The sequence below is a fragment of the Aquarana catesbeiana genome, linkage group LG04, assembly GCF_042186555.1.
Source record: "Aquarana catesbeiana isolate 2022-GZ linkage group LG04, ASM4218655v1, whole genome shotgun sequence".
Taxonomy (NCBI): Eukaryota; Metazoa; Chordata; class Amphibia; order Anura; family Ranidae; genus Aquarana; species Aquarana catesbeiana.
This window is the reverse complement of record NC_133327.1, coordinates 590,284,859-590,309,052: the sequence shown is the minus strand read 5'-3', so window position 1 is coordinate 590,309,052 and position 24,194 is coordinate 590,284,859. Positions and strand designations below refer to the sequence as shown.

The 24,194-nt window shown below is 42.1% G+C and overlaps 1 protein-coding gene across 2 annotated transcripts in view; it reads left to right on the top strand.

The window, feature by feature from the left end:
- CFAP61 (cilia and flagella associated protein 61) overlaps positions 1-24,194 on the top strand; it is a 494,837-nt gene that overhangs the window by 141,299 nt on the left and 329,344 nt on the right. For both annotated transcript variants that reach the window (XM_073628153.1, XM_073628152.1), the window contains exons 14-17: positions 2,752-2,878; positions 5,183-5,260; positions 12,730-12,936; positions 17,199-17,333. In XM_073628153.1, coding sequence (XP_073484254.1) covers positions 2,752-2,878; positions 5,183-5,260; positions 12,730-12,936; positions 17,199-17,333 — 547 coding nt within the window. The remainder of the gene's footprint in view (positions 1-2,751; positions 2,879-5,182; positions 5,261-12,729; positions 12,937-17,198; positions 17,334-24,194) is intronic.

Sequence of the window (24,194 nt, the reverse complement as noted above, 5' to 3'; positions counted from 1 at the left end):
GTGTGCATGAGGTCTTAAAGCAGTGATTGTTAAAGGGGTTGTAAAGTCAGAAGGTATTTTTGCTAATTGCTATTTGTTTACTCAAAAAGCATCCAGTGTTTTTCATGTATTTTGTTTTTCCACGTCTAATTAAAAAAAAAAAAAAAAACTGCTTATATATTTTTGGTGATGATTTATAATAATGTGTTTGTTTGAATAATGTATTTGTATACAGAACATAGATATAAAATAGTAATGAACTTAGACAAACAGATAATAGAATCCAGACATCTATCAGTGCCATGGGAGTAAAGCTTTAATTAATGAGCACAGATTATAAAGATAAGAACATCGAGCCTAATTAATATTATGTCTACTGATGATTCTGTCTGTGGCGGTGTCCTAAAGCTAATAAAGAAGCCCATGTTTAGTCAATGGGACACACAAACACACACTTAGCACATTTGCACACAATCTTTTCTTTTTGCTGTATGGATGTCCTATATTTTAATTCTACTCAGTGGAACTTACTAAATGACAAGCTGTGAACTATTATTAAAAAGGCGCAGGTCACCTTCAAAGTCATGGAAAAGACTCAGAAGTAACTAACATACAATATATAAGATGTATATACAGTATATAATATATATAACCATACGCTCACTGTGCAGAAAATATGTTTCCTGTTTTTTTTACATATATAATTATGAACTATGCTCAAATATCACGTTTTTAAAACAATAAAGAATATGTTACCCCAATATTGTTGTTACCCCGAACACTGCTGGAAACGTCACAGGCTCTTCCTCCCGACGCGTTGCGTCACCAGACACACGACTTTTTTCAAGTTTTGTCCCCCTTTTTTGTTTTACATACCGTGGAAGTCCGCTGAAAACTGTGAATTCCACCTAAAACAACCGGCAGTGGAATGGTACAATTGAATCTGTTGTCGTCCATCTAGGCTTGCTTATCTGGTCCCAGATATCTTTTTTGTTACACACTTGGTGCTTGATATATTTATTTACCCAGTATATATTTTTATATTATATTACTCTGTAAGCAGATTGCAAGCTTATTTGAACAATTTCAAAGTGCAATTAGAATAACAAACTGTGGCAGTTTTTTTTTTTTTGTTTTTTTTTTACATGCATTTAAATACAATGCACCACCCAATCCTTGAAATCTTTAATCCTTTGTTAGGGGAAACAGTGTGCACATCTATTTTGCAGCTGATAATAAGATCTTTCAGCACAGTACAGGCAGGGTTACTTATAGTAAACATAACTCCAATCTCCAATGCCCCCTCTCTAACATAACATATATCAGGAAAGCTAGGTAGGATTTTAAGTAAGTAAAAATGTAAGGAGAAAGTTTTTTTTATTTGTTTTTTTTTTTAAGTTATGGTATGTTATGTGAATGGAAACAAATGTAACAATGCCTGTACCTGTTATCACGGTTTGGCTGCAAAAGTAAAAATACACTAAGGCCTCTTGTACACGATACTCCTGTTTTGAGCCTCTACTTTTTCAGACTTTTTTTTTAATGTACAGTAATACCTCGGATAACGAGTAACGTGGTTTACGAGCATTTCGCAATACGAGCTATTATTTAAAAACATTTCTGACTCGGTTTACAAGTGTTGTCTCGCAAAACGAGCAGGATTCAAGCCTCTGGGGTGTGCAGTACCGCATTTGGCCAGAGGTGCAGGGCCGCGAGTGACACTCGGAGCTGTTCGGAGCAGCTCGAAAACACTCGGAAACACCCCGTTCCCAAGTGTCTCCAAGCCTCTCCGAGTGTTTCTGAATCTCTCCCGCGCCCCCTCCACCTCTGGTTACATGCGGTACTGCATACACTAGCAGTGCCACTGGAACCGATTATCTGAGCTTTCATTATTTCCTATGGGGAAACTCGCTTTGATATATGAGTGCTTTGGATTACAAGCATTCTTCTGGAATGAGTAATGCTAGTAATCCAAGGTACCACTGTATTTTCACGCATATGCGTTCGCGCAATTTTCATGTAAATTCGCGCACACTTCCGTGCATGCGCGGAAGCTTGTTCTCGCGTTGACAATGTCAATGGACATTATTTGCACGGAAACATGCAGATTTTTCTTTTTTTTTTTTCTTTTTACTGAAGAATACACAGCGCTTGTATACGTGCCTGTGTGCACAATGAATGGGCTGTATTTTAGCTCAGTAAAAAAAAAAAATAAGCTGCACTGAGATTTTTCAAGCTGCAGTGTGCAAAAGGCCTAAAAAAAACATAGAGTCGTTTTAAGTAAAAACCAAAAACTCTTTTTGCTAAAATATGTTTATATTTTTGTTATTTTTTTGTGTGCGGAGTGTGGTAGAAATGTTTTAAGCTTAATAATTACAATTTGAATACATATAGTAAAATTGTCAATCTTATTGGAGCTGATTCTTTGTGCTTTTAAGGGATGAAAGTGTGGGTTTTATATTATCCCAGCGCCGCGCTTTACTCTGTGCTCTCAGAGATAGAAAACAGACTGTGTGCACAAGTACTAAAGAGCCTGAGGGATTAATGCGCTAATGGTATTGTAGCTGCATTTCCCAGAGCTTCTCAGTGTTGCTTCCTGCCTCTGAATAATGGTGCTGAAAGAACAGCTCCTGTGGGTTTTTGCATTGAACAATATGTGTCTAGCAGCACCCGCTTTATAATTGGCTGCATTAGTACAGTTAATCTGCAATTACATTTTTCATGCAGTCAGAAGCTAATCATTTGCATGGGTGTTTCCCCTTTTATTTTCAGCTTTTTACAGGTGAGGGCGGCAAAGTCCAGTGACGTCCCGGCTATAGAAAAGCTCATAGGAACGATGCACCTCCATGAAAGCATATTGAAAGACCTGGAAATCTACAATGATGCCCGGAGAGATGCTGTGAGTGAGGGCATTCAGAAACACTAGTATTGCTTGGCGGAGGATTTTCTCATGGCACTGTATGGCAGAATGATCACATGATAAGCCATTATTGTAAAAGCAGAATCCCCCAACCTCTTGCATTGTATAGGTCATTCAATGTGATACTAAAGGATCGTTTTTTATTTTTTTAAATAACAAACATATCATACTTGCCTCCACTGTGCAGCTTGTTTTGCACAGAGTGGCCCCAAACATCCATTTCTAGGGTCCCTCTGCAGCTCTTGCAGCTCCTCCCCGCATTAGATAACCCCCTTGGAGCGCCTACCTTGCGGGCGCGCTCCCCAGTCCAGGATTTGGCGTCCATAGAGGCTGAATGCAGGACCCCCCGGCGCCCATGTCATTGGATTTGATTGACAGCAGTGGGAGCCAATGGCTGCGCTGCTATCAATCTATCCAATCAAGAGTTGGGAACCCGTGTAGAGAGGGACAGCAGGGACGCGCTGATGGAAATTCGGGGCTCAGGTAAGTAAAACAGGGCTGGTGAATGCAAGGTGTTTTTTCACTTTAATGCATAGGATGCATTAAGGTGAAGAAACACGAGCCTTTACAACCCCTTTAACATCAGCCTACTGTAAAAAAAAAAAAAAAAACTATTTCAGCTTTTTGGTGGCTGCTGTAGGATTGGATTACCTACTAGCTTTTCTTATCGTTTGGGACTCCTCATGATCATGCTCCTAGGATTAAAGTGAACCTTTGCTTTGTCTATACAAGTCAAAACAGCAGGGTCAAGCTACATTGTCACTTTAATGGGAGCCCCACCACCTGCACATACTTCATTTAGGCCTCGTTCACACCATGGTACAGAGATGTCAGTTTTTCTGCAGGGGCTCAACATAAAAAAAAACAATGGCTCTCTATGTGCCCTGTTCACACTGTGTGGATTTTTTCTGCATAGGAATCTGCAATGTGTATACAGTTTTCTGCATGGAAAAAAAAAATAATTACATAAAGTCAACATTAGTGTGAACAGAACACATAACTGACGTTCATGAAAACTGATGTCTCTGCAAGTGAATTCTGCTGTGTTTCTTCATCAGTTTTCATGCATGTATAGTGTGAATGAGCCCTTAAAGTGGTTGTAAACCTCTGAAATTATTAATGAACAAACCATATCCTTCTATAGCGTGTGCTTGTGTTAATCTTGTCTGCTCTCTCCTTCCTCTGCCACCTGTATGAGTCACTTCTGACAGGTAATCTGGACACCAAGCAATCCTGCCCCCCCACCCCTCTCCAGCACACAGCAGGTGATTGACAGCCTTAGCTGTGCACATTTCCCTTTGAGACTGTGTAGGGGGGGGTCTTTTCCCTTCACTCAGGTCTCAGATTACACTTAGTTCCCTGCTCTTGCTGTACAATGTGTGTAAGATCCCCATCTCCCGAAGCTCAGAAATGCTGTGTAAGCGGTGCACTGTGAACAGATGTAGAGGGGAGAGGACTGCAGATAAAAAGGTACAACCAATAGTATATAGGAGGATTTGTTTCATCTGTGTGTATCATATGGGGCCAATGTTTGTAAGGGCTTACAACCACTTTAACTGCCTTACATTTGACCACTCTTGAGAGCGACTTGGAACATGCACAAAGCTGGGTGCATGAGTGTGTAGTTTTCAAGAGCAGGAGGACTGCTGTGCAGCACAATTATAGAGTGACTCTTTAAAGCAGACCTTCAGTCATATTTTCAACTTTCCATCTATTAAATCTTCTGCTCTTGTTGTTTTAACGTTGGATAGTAAAACATTTTTTTTTCTGCCAGTAAATACCTTATACAGCCCACTTCCTCTTTCTTCCTCTTATGTAACAGGCTATTTCAGTAACATACAGGGTTCTATCTTTAGCTCTGTCTGTGATATTACCTTACTGCTTCCTTACAAGAGTTTTATTTTTCTCCTTGCCTCGATCAACAATATCAGGATGTGATTAAAATAGAATGAATGTAGTTTGGTTTTTTTTTTTATTACTTTTTTTTTTTTGGTAAACTGTGTTTTTCAAGGCGTCTCACAGAATGAGGCTGTCGCTCCACAGAAACCAATTAAATTTTGTCTTTCACTCCTCAGTTGCCTTTTTCCAGTTTTAATCTGATTGGTTACTATTGAGCAAAACAACCATTTCTTATGTGAACTCATAAATAAGGCCCAAAGTTGCCAATTACTATGCTATGTGGAATTATGTTGGACAATACAGGTGGGAGAATAATGGATTGTAATATTGCTATTGTGGATTAGAGTTTACATACTACAACTTTTGCTATTATTTTTTTAATAGGATGGAACACCTGTTCAGGCATTTGTTGCTGAAGTAGCTGGTCAGATTGTTGGTATTTCAGTACTAAGAAATGAAGAGGTATAATCTTTTTTTTTTTCTAATTCTGCAAACATTTTTCATTTAATTAACTTCCTGTAATTACCTGAAGTGAAGCTCTTGGATAGAGGTTGGAACGTATAAAACCTTTATTGTGAAGACATGGTTGTGCTTGGTGACGTTAGCCTGACATCATCATCCATACTCACGCTGTTGCTTCCGGTTCTTTTTCTCCTACCCAACGTGCCTCTGAGTGCTACACAACAGACGTAGTAAGTTAAAGGTCCTGTGTGCAGGAGAGTGGATCAGAAGTGACAACATGGCATGGGTTAGGTCAAGTTGACTTAATCAACTTTGTCTATGCATTGCTGATTAGAAGTTCTCTTCAATCAAAGGGCTTCTGATTTCCACATAACAAACTAGAACACAGAGTTACAGAGGCTCTGTGTGACTGAAGATCAGCAGTGATACCAGAACTGTGGTTGACAGTGTCAATCTGACATCCATGCCCATGCCATTTCCACCAGTCGTTTGTGCTTCTGAGTTCCAAGCAACACATACACTAGCATGGTCAGTCACAGTCAATGAGCTCTGTAACCAGTTCTACTCTTGTCTTTGCATGAGTCAGTAGCAGGGGACGCTGCAGAGAGCCTGGGGAGACTTTGCCTTCTACATGATGCTAAATTTGGAATAGGTCTTAGGCTGGGTTCACACTAGTGCGAATTGGATGCCGATTTCCCTGCATCCAATTCGCATGTCAGGAGATTGTGACCGGCTTTATATGGAGCTGGTTCCCACATCTCTGGGGCGGCTCCGATGGGAATTGTACAGGAGTCCTGTGTGTCTTCTGGTCCGTTTCAGGTCCAAAAATTTGGGCTGAAATCAGACCTGAAACGATGAATAGGGATGTGCCGGACCCTTGCTATGAGCCGCTCCGTGCTTAAATGTGAACCCAGCCTTAAAGATGAATACCAGGTATGGATATTTTATACATAGGTCCATTGGTCCAGCTCCAACTGATGTAACTATGCATATACCATATCCGAAGCTGGAAATCACTGAAATAAACATTGCTACTCCAGTGCTCACCACTTGCTTTCTGCTGCATTCTGAACACAGGGGGTTGGCCGCTTGGCATTCAGAGAATGCTATGCATTTTTAAATAATACAATGCGTTCTCTGATTGAAAGAGGTGGCGAGTGTGATTTACTATCTTACCTCTCCACCTCATATATTCATAGAATGCTTTGCATTCATTAAAGTGGTTGTAAACTCTGTTTCACCACTTTTACCCACAGGTAAGCCTATAATAAGGCTTATCTGTAGGTACCATGAATATCTCCTAAACTTGCACAGTTTAGGAGATATTCAGTATATGCCCTGCTGCCAACGTCATCGGCGCATGCGCACTGAGAAAGGGCCACTGGTGCCGTTTCTTCAGTAGCCGTGCCGTGACCAGCATCGTTCTAAGTTAAGTATTTCATAATGAGCTAGAATACAATGCATACTAGCTCATTATGCCTTTACATTGCAGGTTTTTTTTTTTGTTTTTTGTTTTTTAAAGGTTTACAACCTTTTTAAGAAAATGCAAAGCATTCCCTGAATGACGCCCATGCCCAGCTGCCAATCTCCTCCTTTTCAGCGTGGGACCCAGAAATATATGGAGATCACTGGAGTTGCGATGTCTACTTCAATGATTTGCAGCTTCCAGATGCATCAATCAAGCTGGACCAATGTAACTATGTAAAAAATATCCATACCTGGAATACTTTGAGGCTGGGTTCACACTAGTGCAAATTGCATGCGAGTTTTCGTATCCAATTCGTATGGCAGGAGATTGTGACCAGCTCTCAATGGAGCCGGTTCACACATTTTCGCGGTGGCGGCAGAGTGAATTGCACAGGAGTCCTGCGCGTCTTTGACTCAGTTCCAGTTCCAAATTCAGGCAAATATTTGGACCTGATTCATCCCTGAAACGGAGAACAGGGACGCACCAGACCCCTGCTGTGAGCCGCATCAGTATTAGATGTGAACCCAGCCTAAAATGCTGATTACAGAATGCATTCAAACCATCATCAATGGAAGAACTAAGGACAGTGTCCACCAAGCCTTATGCCACGTACACACGAGCGGACTTTACGGCAGACTTTGCGACGGACTTTACGACGGACTTTCCGAATGAACGGACTTGCCTACACACAATCCACCAAAGTCCGTCGAATTCGTACGTGATGACGTACGACCGGACTAAAACAAGGAAGTTCATAGCCAGTAGCCAATAGCTGCCCTAGCGTGGCTTTTTGTCCATCGGACTAGCATACAGACGAGCGGACTTTTCGACCGGACTCGAGTTCGACGGATTGATTTAAAACATGTTTCAAATCTAAGTCCGTCCAACTTTTGAGAAAACAAAGTCCGCTGGAGCCCACACACGATCAAATTGTCCGACGAAATCCCGTCCGCCGGGCAAAGTCTGCCGTAAAGTCCGCTCGTGTGTACGCGGCATTACCCTTCACTGTGTTTTCAGGCTTACTAAACAAAGCAAAAAGCAGTGTTCACAGAGCAGTATTAGTGTTTTTCCTAAAGTTGAACTATGGGCAAAAAAATTCCCCTTGCTGAGGGGCTCTTCCCCACTGGCAATGCAAAAGTCAAATGCTTGTTTAGGTTAGGTTACACATGAAAAGCAACTGTACTTGCCTTCTTCCTCGCTCCTGCAGGATTCCTCCCAGTTGCACGACCATTCCTTGAAACCCTTTCTCTTACCTGCTTAATCGGTCGCAGGCTATCTAACGTCATCATGTACAATGCAGGACCAGCAGGACACTGAGCACCCAGCCACAACCACAGGAGTGTCATAGAGAGAAGGCGAGGCATAAGGAAAGTATAATTGCTTTACCTGTTCCCCCTAGATTAAATTGGCGTGTAGCCCTCTGCAAGTGTGATTTTTTTTTTTTTTTTTTTTTCACCAGAGTTCAGCTTTAGGTAAACTGACATCAGCCTCTTAAGAACTAATTACTTGCTATGAGTTACTACACTTTGCACATCCCCATTGCTTCATGCACTGTCTTGGCATATGTTAGCCTGTGTCAAGGCTTTTTTTCTCAGGGCCAGTTCACACCACATGCAGTCCAGTGTGTTTTTTTTCTGCATCAAAAATGCATAGAAAGTAGGTTATATGGTTTTCAATGGCATAGTTCACACCAGTTGTTGCAGTTCCAGTGCATTCCAGTTCCAGAAAAAAAAAGTAGAACATGCTGCATTTTTCCTGCACTGGGCTGTACTGGAACGCTGTAAACAGCATCAAAAACTCACGGGAACGCATCTAAAAGCACCAAAAATGCACTGGACTAATGTTCTTATTTAAGGTTAAGGAAAAAAAAGGGGGAAAAATGCACTGGACTGTCTCAAAAACGCAACCAAAAACGCATCAAAAACGCACATGCAAAAAAGCATCTGGAGCACATCCGGACTGCGTTTCTATGGTGTGAACTGGCACTCAGAGAATAGTTGCAGGTACTCCCCTCTTCCAAGTCACCCCTTGTCTCCGCTCCCTACCCACCTATGAACACCATCTCTTGGTTCCACCCCCTACCCACCTCCCAATACCACCCTTTTTAGAGAAAACAAAACCAAGTATAATTTTGTAGTGCTAAGTGATTTGTATGGAATTTGTTAAGGATAATATAAAAAGCAGTAAAATAGATCCCCCCCAGCAACAAAAGATCCCCTAACAACAAATGACCCCCGCCAGCAAAAGTAGACCTCCCAACAGCCAGCATTAATAGACCCTCCAGCAGCCATCAACAATAGACCCATTTCTCAACAGAAAACCCCTCCCAGCAACAATAGACCCCTCCCTCAACAATAGATCCCCCCACAAGCAGCAATAGATCCTCCAGCAGCTAGCATCAATGGACCCTCTAGCAGGGCTGTGTTAGAAATCATGGGGCCTCATACAGCCTACCTGACAGGGCCCCCGGCTGAAAGTAACTGAGAACATAGATTTATCAGTCCCTTTCTCTGCAACCTCAGCTGCACAGATGAATTAATAGGAAGTGCTCTGAGGCTTCCTACCCATTCACAAACGGAAGCATAGTAACTACAGTTTACTATGCTTAAGTGATGAATGGACACAGGAGTGATTGGTACCGATCGCTCACTGTGTTCATTCAGGAAAGGAAGGGGTCAGAAAATGACATATTTACTGGCCCCCTCCCCCACTCTCCATCCTGAAACTTCCCCCTGTGTGCCTACAGCAGCTGTCAGCAGGAGAGGAGAGGAGGGAAGTCGGCAGTGCAGCAGGGGCACACAGGGGGGCCCGGACAGCAGATGGAAGTGGCGCGTGTACTAGAACCAATCCCCCTGTAGTGTAGCCGGAGGGAGAAAGAGGAGGAGAACCTGGTAGTGCTGCATGGGGAGGGAGAAGAGAATTGGTGTGTGCAATAAGACAGTACAGCCGGCATGCCTGTTTAGCAGGTGCCCGGGCGCCCCTTTTGAACTGATGGGGCCCAGGCCCAGTACAGGAGGGCTGGTTGTACTGCCTTATCAGCAGCTCTGCCCTCTACACACCCCTTGTCATTAGATTCAGTGCTGGAGGTGCCAGAACTGTGTCCCCCCACGTTCCCACTGAAAAAAAGGCCTGGCCTTTGTGTTTACTGCTTTTATAGGCCTGCATTTGTCCTTCATTGCTTGTATCAGCCTCGCTGTATTTTCATATAAAGATGATCTCAGATGATTTCACAAACATAAAACCCATCTAGCAGGTAGGAGATTTATCTCAAATTGTAGCCAGGCATAAAATTTGTTTATAAGCCATTAGCACACCATTGCCAGTTAAAGTGATAACAACAGCGAAACGATTGAGATTTTATGTGGCTATCACACCACTACTGTATTCACTCTGATACTAAGCCTGGACCAAGCCACATATTATGTTTATTATCCAATTATGTATTCTTTAAGTGGATGGAAAAAAAGCTGGACATATCTTGTGCCATGATTATTGTACATATGTTTATGTGCATAGATTGAGTCTTCCATCATTGCAGTTTTATAGAACTGTGGTATCTAATAAGCCAATCTGCAACACATTATTAAAGAATATTCTAACCCTACAACTAGGCTGTCTGATAAATTTACAAGCGATAACTCACGTACGCTGTACCTGTCCAGATTGCTTTACATGAGCTTATGTACATGGGTGTTCAAAGGGCATTTAAAATGCCTTTGCCTATATAAATGTAATTCTCTGTGTTTACTACGAATTTGCCATGTATTTGCATTGCCTTTTATGAAGAAATAAAAAAAAAAAAAAAAAAAAAAAAAAAGAACTTAGAGACCTTGTTGCTTGTAAAAAAAATTGTAAAAATTTTGACTTGTGTTTACCATAAGTTTGCCACATGTCTCTTTTATTTCTCTGGTGTCATCATTGTCACCAGAATTTAAAGAGAAGGGAAATCCAAAATTTTGAATTGCCACCAAAAGCAGGAACAGCGGAGAAGTCTTCCAATAGAGATTTGTTCCCTTGACAACATCCTAAAAGGATTTTTCTCATATTCTGTTGTGTTTGCAGGACAGGAAGTAAAGGGAAATCTCTCTGAAGGCACACAGATTACCAAAAAACTGGTTAAATCCCACGTTTGGCTAAAATTCAAAAAGACAAAAATCAACACAAGGGACATAACTTATTGTTAGTATGATGTGTCCCTTGTGCTGATTCTTCCTTTTCCTGTAGAAATCTTCCTCTGTCTTAGCCCCCGTAATTCTCAGGTGTGGCGGGGGTTACAACAGCTAAGGGGCTGTTAGGAGTTACCATCATGAGAGCTCCACTATGCCAACCCTTTCCTGCCAGTTCCACCATTCATAGAAGCTGTAGTACAGCTTCAAAGAATGACACAGGATCTCTGATTGGAGGACAGGTAGATGGTTGATTGCATGGGGTGGTGAATAGGACAGAGGAAAGAGGAAGAATAAGCACAATGGACACAAAGGGGTTTATTTATTAAAGCTGGGGAGTTCAAAATAAGGTTCACTTTTGCATAGAAACCAATCAGCTTCCATTTTATTGCCAAAGCTTAACCAGTTTCTGACCACCCACCGCAGATATACTGCGGCAGGGAGGCCGCTCTGCGACGCTTCACATACCTAGGACGTTATCCGACACTTCCGGGTCTGGGGCGCACATGCACGCCGTCAGTGACCTGCTCCCGCAGTGATTAGACACAGCAGGAGTTGATCTGCAGGTATCGCGGACACAATGTCCGCCGGCACCCACCAATCATTAGGCAGAGAGCCAGAACGGTGGTCTGCCTATGTAAACAAGGCAGATCGCCGATCTGTCAGTAGGGAAGGCATTGATCCTGTGTTCCTGTAAAGCAGGAATACGCACCGATGCCTTCCTCTAGTAAAAGCACCTCCCACACAGTGAGAAAACACTGATTAGGCATACAATTAACCCCTTGATCACCCGCTGTTTAACCCCTCCCCAGCCAGTGTCATTAGTACAGTGACAGTGCATATTTTTAGCACTGATCACTGTATTAGTGTCACTGGTGCCCAAAAAGTGTCAGAAAGTGTCCCGACTGTCCGCTGCAATATTGCACCCCCCGCTATAAGTCGCTGATCGCCCCCATTACTAGAAAAAAAAAAAATACAAAAAACATCCCATAGTTTGTAGACGCTACAATTTATGCACCAACCAGTCAATATACACTTATTGGGATTTTTTTTAACCAAAAATATATAGCAGAATACATATTGGCCTAAACTGATGAAGAAATTAGATTTTTTCATTTTGTTTTATTGGATATGTATTATAGAAAAAAGTAAAAAATATTGTGTTTTTTTTTACAAAATTGTTGGTAATTTTTGTTTATAGCTCAAAAAATAAAAGACGCAGAGGTGATCAAATGCCAAACAAAAGCTCTATTTGTGGGGAAAAAAAGGACATTTTTTTGGGTACAGCGTTGCACGGCTGTGCAATTGTCAGTTAAAGTAACGCAATGCCGTATCTTAAAAAATGGCCTGGTCACGAAGAGGGGTAAATCTTCCGGGGGGGCAAGTGGTTAATAGAACAAGCTGAGGTTAGAAGCTGATTGGTTTCTATGTAGAAGTAAGCCTGATTTTGCACTCTCCAGCTTTAGTAAATAAATCCCATACAAACTTAAGTCCCTGGAAGTAACTTCAGTCCCCTGTGCTGATTTTTATGCTTTGAATGTTAGCTAATACTTAATGCATTCCTTATGCTATCTATATTAGTTGCAGTTTAATCTGCATTTTCATCATAATACATACAAAACTCTGCCTAATGTCAAGAACTTTTTTTTTTGTTCTGTACAGTCTCTTCTGGAGTTCATACTGAAATTTAAAATATAGAAAACTATCACTGATAAATTCACTGTGACTATTCAGCCGCATGGATTACTCCATCATTGTTAGCTCTGTATTTCTTTTATTGCCGACACAGAAAAAGGTACCTCTGTCACCAAGTGTGTGTTTTGTCATTGATCCAGGACATAGAATACATTCGCTCCCATTACAACATTGAAGACTTTATCTACTACAACCACCATCAACGGGATGAACATGGACATCTTCACCATTATGCCTTAAATCCAATATTTAAACATTTCAGCAAATATTTCCTTAAAGAGATTCTGCGGTTATCACACAAATCTTCTCTCTACTACCCTATCTACCCACCCTGTGATAAAAGTCAGGTAAGTGTGTCATTTCTGAGTAGTATGACCCTGCCATTGTAGGGTCAAAATGAACATAAAGACAGTCTGTAAACAAGATGCCATATACTTACAGTAACTTTTCAGGTGATTGTGTATTAAAATTATTCCATTTAGCAGATGCCCAACCACTGCAGGTATGTGAAACTTCCAGATGTGCCTAATACCTGCTTGTTCCTCTCTCAAGCTCAAATGCCCTCAAGCTCATATGCCCTGTATGCTCATATGCTGACCTATGGGCCAGCAGGAGGAACAACAGTATGCGGCAGGGCAGCAGGTGTTGGACACACTCGGAAGTGAGGATCAGCAACATGGTTGAGGTTTAGCTCACGGGCTGCTGGAAATGTAAGTGAATTGCAACCGAATAACTTCAATTTCTGCTTCAGATTTGGGAAATTCCTATCCACTTTGTTGTTGCCTGATAGAGCAGTGCAATGTTAGTACAATGATGCAGATATTGCCCTTTCCTTGGATTAAGCTGTTTTAATCTAGGCTTGGATCAACAATGTGTTACAACAACTATGATGTGTGATGGTCTACTTAAACAGTCATTTAAATTTATATCTGCAATATCTTCCATACCAGATAGATTTTGGTGGATTTTGTTGATCAGAAAGAGCAAAATCTTACAGTTTAGGCATCTTTAGGTATACTGACCATCTTCTTAAACTGGATTTACAGTGGGCACAGTACTTCCCATGACAATGCCTTCATCTGCTTTTCTTTCCAGAAGGATGAGGCCATCTTTGTTCAGGCATCATCTAGGGTCAGCATCTACTTCCTGGACTGAGATTCTGGTGCCTGAGCAGTTCTTGGCTGAATACACAAATACCTGACACAGATCAACACTTTGCTAAGGTCTCTCACCTTGTGACTTGATACAAAGTTACAATATTTCAGGCTAGTTACTAAGGGGTGGAGGAGACTGAGGAAATGGTTCCTCCTGCCTGCAGTAGACTGACTATATCTAATAAGCCTAGGTAAAGTCAGATAGGTAAAGTTACTTTAAAGTGGTTGTCCCTCAAAAAAAAAAAAAAAAAGATCCTGTTCCCTTAAGGCATGATCTATAGCACAGTGCTTGTGCCGCGTAATTTGCCACTTTCTATTTGTAAAACAATGTTTCTCGACTCCAGTCCTTAAGTACCCCCAACAGGTCATGTTCTCAGGCTTTCCCTCAGATGAAACGGCTGTGGTAATTACTAAGGCAGTGAAACTGATCAAATCACCCGTGCTAAATAACAGAGAGCCTGAAAACATGACCTGTTGGGGGTACTTGAGGGCTGAAGTTAAGAAACATTGTCAAATACCTGGTTGATCCTGCCTTTTCCTGTGCCCCCCCTGTGTGTGCTGACCGCGGTAATCATGGCTTCTGAACCATGATACCATGGTTAATTTATGTGCCTTCGTCATCCCGCTCTCTACTGTGAGTCTCTCCCCCTCTCTCCCTCCCTGCCTGTCAGCGTGAAAGCTGATATCCCCCCATCCTCTCCCGCTGCTATTCCGCTGCAATATGCAGCAAAAATACTTGTATCCCCTCTGGATTATGCAGTTATTAACTACTGACTACTGTGTATGTGTGTGTGTTTTTTTTTTTTAAATGACAAGGCTAAATACCTTTTCTAATGAAAGTACTTATGTGCTGCTATGTAGCTAGCTCAACCTCCACCTATTCTATCAGTGAACAGCTGCAACCATTAAATAGTGAACTCATACACTAAAGTAAAATATCAATTGTGTATAAATGGTGCACTTATTCAAATCATTATACTATGTGTATAACACTGTTAACATCATAACTGATAACACTGTTAAGACCCCAGGGCCGACAACAGGAATCACGTACAGGCACGTAATTTAGCGATTAAGGGCTGCCCTGCTGCAGTACATATACGTAGGGCGGTCCTTAAGTGGTTAAAGTATGACCAAATGATTAAAAAAAAAAACACCTTTGGTATAAAATTTTCAGGTTCTATATAGATCCACCTGATTTGGTAAGAATCACCAGAGATCCCCTGCTAGAGATAGCTGGATCCAGTCCACACGCTTCCAGTTTGCTGCTCATTTAGACTCAGCAGCTGATCAGCCCCAGCTCTCTGGGGGAGGATGATGATGATCTCTAGCAGGGGGCTCTCTGGTGATTCTTTCTTTTTTTTTTTTTTTTTTTTTTTTTTTACTCTTTTTATTGAGGAATGTACAGTACATTAACATATTCAACATAATGCTCAACATGAGCACCATAGCATATAAAGCACACTTAAACCAACAGGCATCAAGTCATTTGAAAATACATGCTGTATACAGCTTTGCTTGGAGTACAAAGGCAAAAATAAATATAAAATAAAATAAATCATGGCTATACCCCTGGGTACATGAAATCTGCATAAGGAGGACTGGGTTCTGATAATTACTATGCCTTACCCCTAAGTCAGTGGGCCCAGTAATTTGTGCTTTCCTAATTACTGGATATGGTGAGAGTAGAGGAACATCATACATCCCAAATATTACTATATTTCTTAGGGCAACCTCTATGTTCATATACAAGTTTTTCATATGGTAATATTTGATTCACCATCTTTATCCACGTATGAACAGACAGAGGGTTGGGTTGTATCCACTTGAGTGCAATAGCCTTCCTAGCCAAAAACAATGTCTCTTTCAGTAGAATTCAATGATATCTCTGCCACTGTTCCTCATCCAAAATACCCAATAGGCATATTCTAGGAGTGCATGGTACAGGTATTGATAATACTGAGGACAGAAGATCTGTTACCTGGTTCCAGTAACAAACTATAACAGGGCATGCCCAGATTACATGTGCAAAATCAACTTTTGTATCATTACATCTCATCTCTGGTGGTTCTTACCAAATTAGGTAGAACTATACAGAACTTGAAGATTTTATATCAAAGGTGTTTTTTGACCATTTGGTCCTACTTTAAGGCGAGCAGCCAATTCACTTAATGGTGGCTGGTGGTGGTTATTCATTCAGCAATTAAAGGATCACTTTGGCAGTAGAGGAGAGATTTCTGTAAGTGAAGTATTTGCACGGATTGTTCGATCACCACAAAACCCTTTTATCTGTTTTTTAATATATATATTTTTTATTTTGCATTTATAAATTAACACACTGGATGTGGACATTCATGGATTTATGTATGATAGGTGGAATGTAATTTTTCAACATTTATTTGATGTATTTGATTTTTGTTTAAATATCTATTAAGATATATTAAGTTATGGAATTAAGTGTTATACACATAATATAATGGTTTAAATTAGCGCACAATTTATACACAATTGATAAATATCTTTTCTTACACTGCCCGCTGTGTGATCACATGACTTCCCTCTGCTGGCCGGCTGACGTCACAGGAGAATCTTAGCTTCTCCCATGCTCTCCTTAGTTTGGGGAAGGAGAGTGCAGAGGGTTCTTGTGACCGCACAGCTGTGGTGTGAAAAAAGGAATTTAGCCTTATCATTTAAAAAAACCCATACACAATAATTAATAACTGCATAATCCAGAGGGAATACTAGTAAAGTCACAATGTGACGTTACAAACACTTTAATACCTGTAGTAAAATCTGTTCAGTCCAAGAAAAAGTTGTGCAGATACCTGAAGCAGGACCATACTGCCATCTACTAATGAAGGACGTGAAAGAAGACCTCTTGAACTTTTAGTATGTATTGTCAGAAGTGTTTTCTCTCTTGTGCGTACCCAGTGACATCCAAGTCACCTCGTATTTCCTTATTATGATGCTCTATTTCTACTTCACTTCTACTTTCCTGCATCATTGGGTTCTAACAATGGTAATTATGGAACAATAACCACGGGCTATTTTATTTTCTCGCTATCTCATGTAACAGCTGATTCCAAATCTGGAATAGTTGTCGTCAAGCATATAACAAAATAGAGGGAGTTTGGTTTCAGCTGATCTATGACAGTGCTAAGAAAATTAGCTCCTGGGAAACATACTGGTACAACAAAATGCCATAAACCAAGCCACTTGTTTATCTGTCATTCCCACTGAGATGGTAATGTAATTACTCTCATAATTATCTTCATTAGTGATGGGTATTATGTGAAATTCATTCCGCTGCTCTAGGAGTATGTTTATTTGTTATTATTTTCCCTAACCCGCCTCTCACGATTTGCCAAGTCTGTTAAGAATTCTGTGTTTGTTAAACATCTGCGAGACGCAGAGCTGACATTCTCCAAACTAAAGTGTTGATCGCTGTCTTTCAGTTTAAGAATCCCTGTGCCCATTCACTGACATCTGCCCTTCATTACATGGTTCCCGTGCGACCAAGACGACAGATTGTCTATCCTCTGGAAAAGCTTGGCATAAATGCTCCATCAAAGCAGGTCTCCAAGGATCAGGTGGGTAACAGAAGCTACAGCAGGCAACAGGCACCATGCCAGGCTCTACAAGGTTTGGCAGATGGCATGGAATTACTGCCTTAGCTTCAATAGGTTGCTTCTTAATTACACAGAACCCCATGCTCATACCCTTACAGGCAGAACTGCTATAATTTGTTGCTTTGTTTTACTAGTAGATGGACTGTTGACAGAAATGACCTATAAAGAAAGTAATCTAACTAATTTTATTACATATGTCTGTTGGGCATACACTATGGGGTTGATTTACTAAAACTGGGGAGTGCAAAATCTAGTGCAACGGTGCATGGTAGCCAATCAGCTTCTATCTTCAGCTTGTTCAATTAAGCTTTGACAAAAAACTGGAAGTTGATTGGTTTCTATGCAGAGCTGCACCAGTTTTGGTAATCAACCCCAGTGATTGTTTTGGTAAATTTGCTGACTCTAATTGGGGAATGTATGTGTTAGGCGCCTTTCACACGGGCGGCTATTCTGCCGCAGTTAAAAGCATGATTTTTTTCCTGTGGAGTTCAAGACTCCAGGCACTGCGATCAGCTGCATTTGCACAGTGCGATTAGCTGCAGTCGCGTTTTGCTGCGGTTTGCCATTTCCATGGCAACCCGACAGGGTGCCGACTCGCACTGTTTGGTATGAATCTTGAGAGGGAACTCCACGCCAATTTTAATAAAAAAACGGCGTGGGTTCCCCCCCAGGGGCATACCAGGCCCTTCGGTCTGGTACGGATTTTAAGAGGAACCCCTACGCTGAAAAAACGGCGTGGGCCCCCCCCAAAATCCATACCAGACCCTTATCCGAGCACACAGCCCGGTTGGTCAGGAAAGGGGGTGGGGATGGGCGAGCGCCCCCCCCTCCTGAGCTGTACCAGGCCGCATGCCCTCAACATGGGGGTGGGTGCTTTGGGGGAGGGGGGGCCCTGCGGCCCCCCCTCCCCCAAAGCACCTTGTCCCCATGTTGATGGGGACAAGGGCCTCTTCCCGACAACCCTGGCCGTTGGTTGTCAGGGTCTGCGGGCGGGGGGCTTATCGGAATCCGGGAGCCCCCAAAATCCATACCAGACCCTTATCCGAGCACACAGCCCGGTTGGTCAGGAAAGGGGGTGGGGATGGGCGAGCGCCCCCCCTCCTGAGCCGTACCAGGCCGCATGCCCTCAACATGGGAGTGGGGGCTTTGGGGGAGGGGGGGGCCCTGCGGCCCCCCCTCCCCCAAAGCACCTTGTCCCCATGTTGATGGGGACAAGGGCCTCTGCCCGACAACCCTGGCCGTTGGTTGTCGGGGTCTGCGGGCGGGGGGCTTATTGGAATCCGGGAGCCCCCTTTAATAAGGGGGCCCCCAGATCCCGGCCCCCCACCCTATGTGAATGAGTATGGGGTACATGGTACCCCTACCCATTCACCTAGGGAAAAAGTGTCAATAAAAAAACACTACACGGATTTTTAAAGTAATTTATTAGACAGCTCCGGGGGTCTTCTTCCGGCTTCGGGGGTCTTTTTCCGACTTCGGGGGTCTCTCGGGTTCTTCTCCGCGCTCTCCGGGTCTTCTGCCGGCTCCTCCGCTCCTCCACTATCTTCTGCTCTTTTGCTATAGCGGAGGAGCCCGCAGCTAGAAAATCCGCACCTAAAAGCACCATTCTATCTGTCCGTGTGAAAGGGGCCTTAAACTGTATTTAAAGCGGAGTTCCAGTCTCCTTGTCAATTAAAAAAAAAAAGCACCCTCATGATTTTCTTTGCTAGCACAATCATAAACTGTTATTAGTGTGATCATTGATGTGCCCTATAAATCTCTGTTTACTCAGTGTCCCTGGTTTACAGACAGTGGCCATTGCTACTGTGGGCATCTAAAACCTACAGGACACAGTGCATGGTGTTGATTGCAGAAATAAACTGATGGCAGCAGAGGATGCTCATCATATCTTGACTCCTATTAACTCCTGGGAAATGAGTGTCATCAATCCCAGAAGTCAATGGGAGTCAAGATATGACATACAGTACATCGATGCGGCGACAATGGGCCGGAAGTGGAGGAAATTTTAAATTAAAAAAGGTAACTAACAAAAAAAAAAAAAGAAAAAAACAATAGCCAAAGATTACAAGCACAGGTATTGGCTACCAGTGGGTCTGTGGGTGTAAGAAAGGGTGGAAAGCCCCCCCAAAAAAGCCAAAACTTTTTGGTTTGGTTAGGATGGAGTGGATAATTGTTGAACCCTGTGTCGGGTTTTTATTGCTGTCTGGGTTCCTGCTGTAGAGATTTACCCTCTGTTGTGGTGACCATTGTCAGAAAGTGACAAAGAGAGATGGGAATTCGAAAATTTTACAATTGACCCCAGAACAGGAGGTGAGAAGAAATCTACCAACTGGGGCACCTGTTCAGCGCAACAGCTCCTAAGAGTGGATTTGCTCTGACTTTGGAGAAATATCACTAACCATTTACTACTCTACCCAAAGCTAAAAAAAAGTTTTGGCTTTAGATATACTTTAAAGAGTAAGCTTGGAAATGCTACAAACTACGGTTCTAGAGTAGGTCAAGTAAAACATTATGTACAGAGTGCAGGGTCCAGGTGTGCATTATGTGCAGCGTTCAGGGGTGTGCTGTGTACAGAGTGCAGGGTTTAGGGGTGCACTATGCACAGTTTGCAACTCCCCTAGCTCTCACAAAGCTTCATCTGTTTCACCTACCTGGCCCAGCTTTAGTACCTCCCTGTGTAGGTGGCTCTACTACCCATGTATTTGCAGGGAGATAATTTTCTCTCTCAAATTCTGGAGATCTGTCCCCGCTGTGCCCCACCGTGAGTGCATGCAGGGATCTGTTAGATCCGGGAGCCGCTGAGGAGAAAGCTGTCCCCTGTAAAAACAGAAGGCTTCTGTGTTTACAAGTGACAATGGGGAGCGGAGGGTGAGAGCCGGAGGTGGCGGTATGGAGTTTAGATTATGCAAAATTGGGTATGAGGACCACAGGACAAGGCCTGGAGGACCGTATTCAGCCTGCGGGCCTTGTGTTTGACATATGTGTCTTAAGCTAACTGAAGACTGCAGAATGTTCCTGGAGTTGTTAGTCCCCCAGAAATGCCTGATTGTAGCTGCGCCTATTGTGCCATCGGTTCCTAAGATACTTGTAAAAGTACATTGAAAACAGCCTTACATACAGTCCTCTTGCATAGTTGTGTTTTGTACATCTGGCCTGTGACTTAGAAGAAAGTTCTAGGAAGTGCGGTACTTAGTTAAATGCTTTTGGGGTCTTTTTCATTAACATTTATTTTGACACTAAGGAAGAAGTTTGTACAAACTGACTAAAAGCATGTAAACCTCTTTGGAGAAGTTGCATAGTTTGTCGAAATAAGAAAATTAATACTCCAGTACAGGGACCCTGTCATCATGGGGTCACTTGTATACAATACTATACCTGTGTAAAATGAGGCAATATACTTACCTTTCCAATGGATGTTGAAACACTGATACCTCACTGTTTCCAGCCACTGAAGGGATTAAACATTTTGGGTTGAATATCTGTTACCCCTGCTGTGGTTTCTCCCTGATGGCTTGTACATCCTGAAGTGACGTACAAGCTTCTGGGAAGAATCACAGTTGGGTTTATTTACTAAAGCTGGAGAGTGCAAATTCAGGCTCACTTCTGCATAGAAACCAATCAGCTTCTAACCTCAGCTTATTCAATTAACCACTTCAATACCAGGCACTTACACCCCCTTCCTGCCCAAGCCAATTTTCAGCTTTCAGTGCTGTCACTTTTTAAATGACAATTGCGCCGTCATGCTACACTGTACCCAAACTAAATCTTTATCATTTTGTTCCCACAAATAGAGTTTTCTTTTGGTGGTATTTGATCACCTCTGCGGTTTTTCTTTTTTGCTAAATGAATAAAAAAAGACTGAAAATTTTGAAAAAAAAAAGTTTTTCTTTGTTTCTATTATAACAGTTTGTAAATAAGTAAGTTTCCTCCTTTGCTGATGGGCACTGATAAACTGCACTGATGGGCACTGATGAGGTGGCACCAATGAGATGGCACTGATGGGCACTGATAGGCGGCACTGGTGGGTGACACTGATATGCAGCACTGATGGGCATTGATAGGCGGCACTGATGGGCACTGAAAGGCTACACTGATGGGTACTTATGGGTAGCACTGATAGACGGCAATGCTATCAATCTATTCAATCAAGAGCTGAGAACCCCGGGCAGAGAGGTAGAGCGCGTCTCTACTGTGGGAACAAACGGGCTCAGGTGAGTAAAGTGGGGGGGGGGCTGGGGGGCCTTAATGCATAGTGTGCATTAAGGTAGAAAAACACGAGGGTTTACAGCTTTGGCAATAAAACCTGAGAGCTGATTGGTTTCTATGCAGAAGTGAGCCTGATTTTGCACTCTCCAGCTTTAGTAAATAAACCCCAGTGTGTGGTAGGGGAACAGGGAAGTACAGTATATGGCCCTTTTTGTACAGGTATGGTCTATGCAAGTGACCCTGAGTTGGCAGATATAATCTGTATGTATAAACCCAGTCGCTAAAATCTTTTACAAAGCTTTAACTGAAAGTAATTTCTAAAGTTATTTTTAGTATTTTTAAATCGCCAGATGTTATTAAAAATAATATCTGTTGAACCTGCTATAATAGTCTTTGTTCAGGCTCTTCCTGTTATAGGGTGACAATGCTCTTTTCCTATCTCCCAGTTGATCGCATGTGTCCTTTTTGTCACGCTCTCTACCAATGGAAACAACAGAGGTCCATGCCAACAACAATTGCACAGGAATGGTTCACTGTTTTCACCATCAGGGAACTTGCCCAGAAAAATACCATGCATTTACAAGTGGCAGCAAAAAGGTTACAGGAGTTCAACAGTGCTGATATGCAACAAAGGATGAGAGAATTGAAAATTATATATATATTTTTAGATGGCAATTATTTATTATTTATAATACTTTAGCAAACTAAATGTCATTTAATTAAGGTTGAAATGTTTTTATGAACAAAACCTTCACCCCTAAAGGCCTATAGAATATCAGTTGTAGAAATGTGCAGACACCCTGAATCATATGTGTATACCCTTTATCATCTTCAGAGGGTCATCTTCCGAGTTCCCTCTAAGCCCTGAAATCTCAGGGCACTCTAATACTGGAACTACAGTAAGTCAAGGGCTACTTAACCTTCTCCCATCTCTTGAAACTTCCTATTGTGGGTTGAGACCCCCCATTAAGTTAAAAACAAAAAAAAGTTGCAAAAGAGGGAAAAGCAGCCTTCTACTTTCTTAGCCAAGGATGAGGTTTGCAAATTAGAACACCTGAAGAGTGCATGCATTACTTTACAGCTTCAATTTTAAGAACCAAAAGGTTTACACTAAAAGATATGTATGGTTTTGATGCTGCATCTGTCCCCTGGCACCTCTAACACTGAGAACTGAGCAATCAAACACCGCCGATCACTCGGTTCTCACAGCTCCTGCCCCCCCCGCACTCTCACTGGAGCACTGGGCTGTGGAGGGGTCAGGAGGCTGAGCCAGGTGCCGGTCCAGGCATGTGTTCAGGCATGTGGGCAGATTCTGACTCCATTGTCACAGTCTTACTCAAGCCTAGACTGGCTTCAGCCCGCTGTCTGCTGAAAACGGGTCACAGGAGTGCAGAACGAACTGCACTCCTGTGATCCACAGGAGAAGTACAGCCAAACAGCTGTACTTCTCCCTTAACATACTGTCTGATGTTGCACAATTGGATAATTGTGGCTAAAACAACTTTCTACTAAGTGAGTAGCATTAAAACTTACCATTGTTCCCCACTGTCTTATAAGCGCTTATTTAAGGCTTTACAGTGGTTTGTGGTAACACACAGCAATCAGCCAGATTTCAGTTCTTATTAATAATGAACATCTAAAAGAATTAAAGCTTTCTTATTGGTTGCATTAGGTTACTGCACTGGTAGGAAGCCATGGATGGAAGATCTAAATGATTAATATTAAAGAGGATCTTATGAAATAAAACAGTTTATTTTGGCTCTGATGGATGAAGCCATTGCTCAACTAACGTGGAATAGGTACTGTGAGTTAGTAACTAGGGTTAGCATCACTGCCAGAACTAGTATGTGTTCCAGGGAATGGCTGCTTCCATCAGAGTCTGATCATTATCTAGCATATTTGGACTTCCCCAGTCTTTGGAGGGAAGCAAGGCAAGGAGCTTTCCTATGGATTTAAAGTGAAACAGAAACAATAAGAGTTATTTGTTTTTTGGGCCCCATACTCCAGCACAGGAGTATGTTTATGCTACATTTCTAAAAGTATCCATAAGATAACTGTTGTCCAGTTCAGCTGATTTTGGCTAGATCAGTTTACAATCTTTATGGCTACATGTGCCATCAGACTAAACATCCCCAGCTGGCACTTTCAGGAGAAATAGCTCATGTATATTTTGTATGATTTGGGCCAATTGCTATTTTTCCTCTAATATAAGCATTAGAGTAGCTTGGCTGTTTTCCCTCAAGCATTGCAATTAGCATGCACGCTTGGGTGGCCCCAGCCTGAATCTTTATGAAAAAGGCTTTTAAAATAAAAGATATTTCAACAGTTGTATTGTACATGCACATCGCTAGCCACATCATACAGGGAAATACTAGCCTTGTAGTTGGAGAATTCCAACCTAGCCAAGTGTCTTTTTTACCCTGAGGTATCTGTTGTAATCCAAAGAGCCCATAGAATACAAAGCAAAATCATTCAGATTTGGAGATGATCCCATATGGTAAAAATTATGTAGTACTTTTATGCCTCGTACACACGATCGGACTTTCCGACAACAAAACCGTGGATTTTTGTTCTAAGGTTGTTGGATCCAACTTGTCTTGCATACATACGGTCACA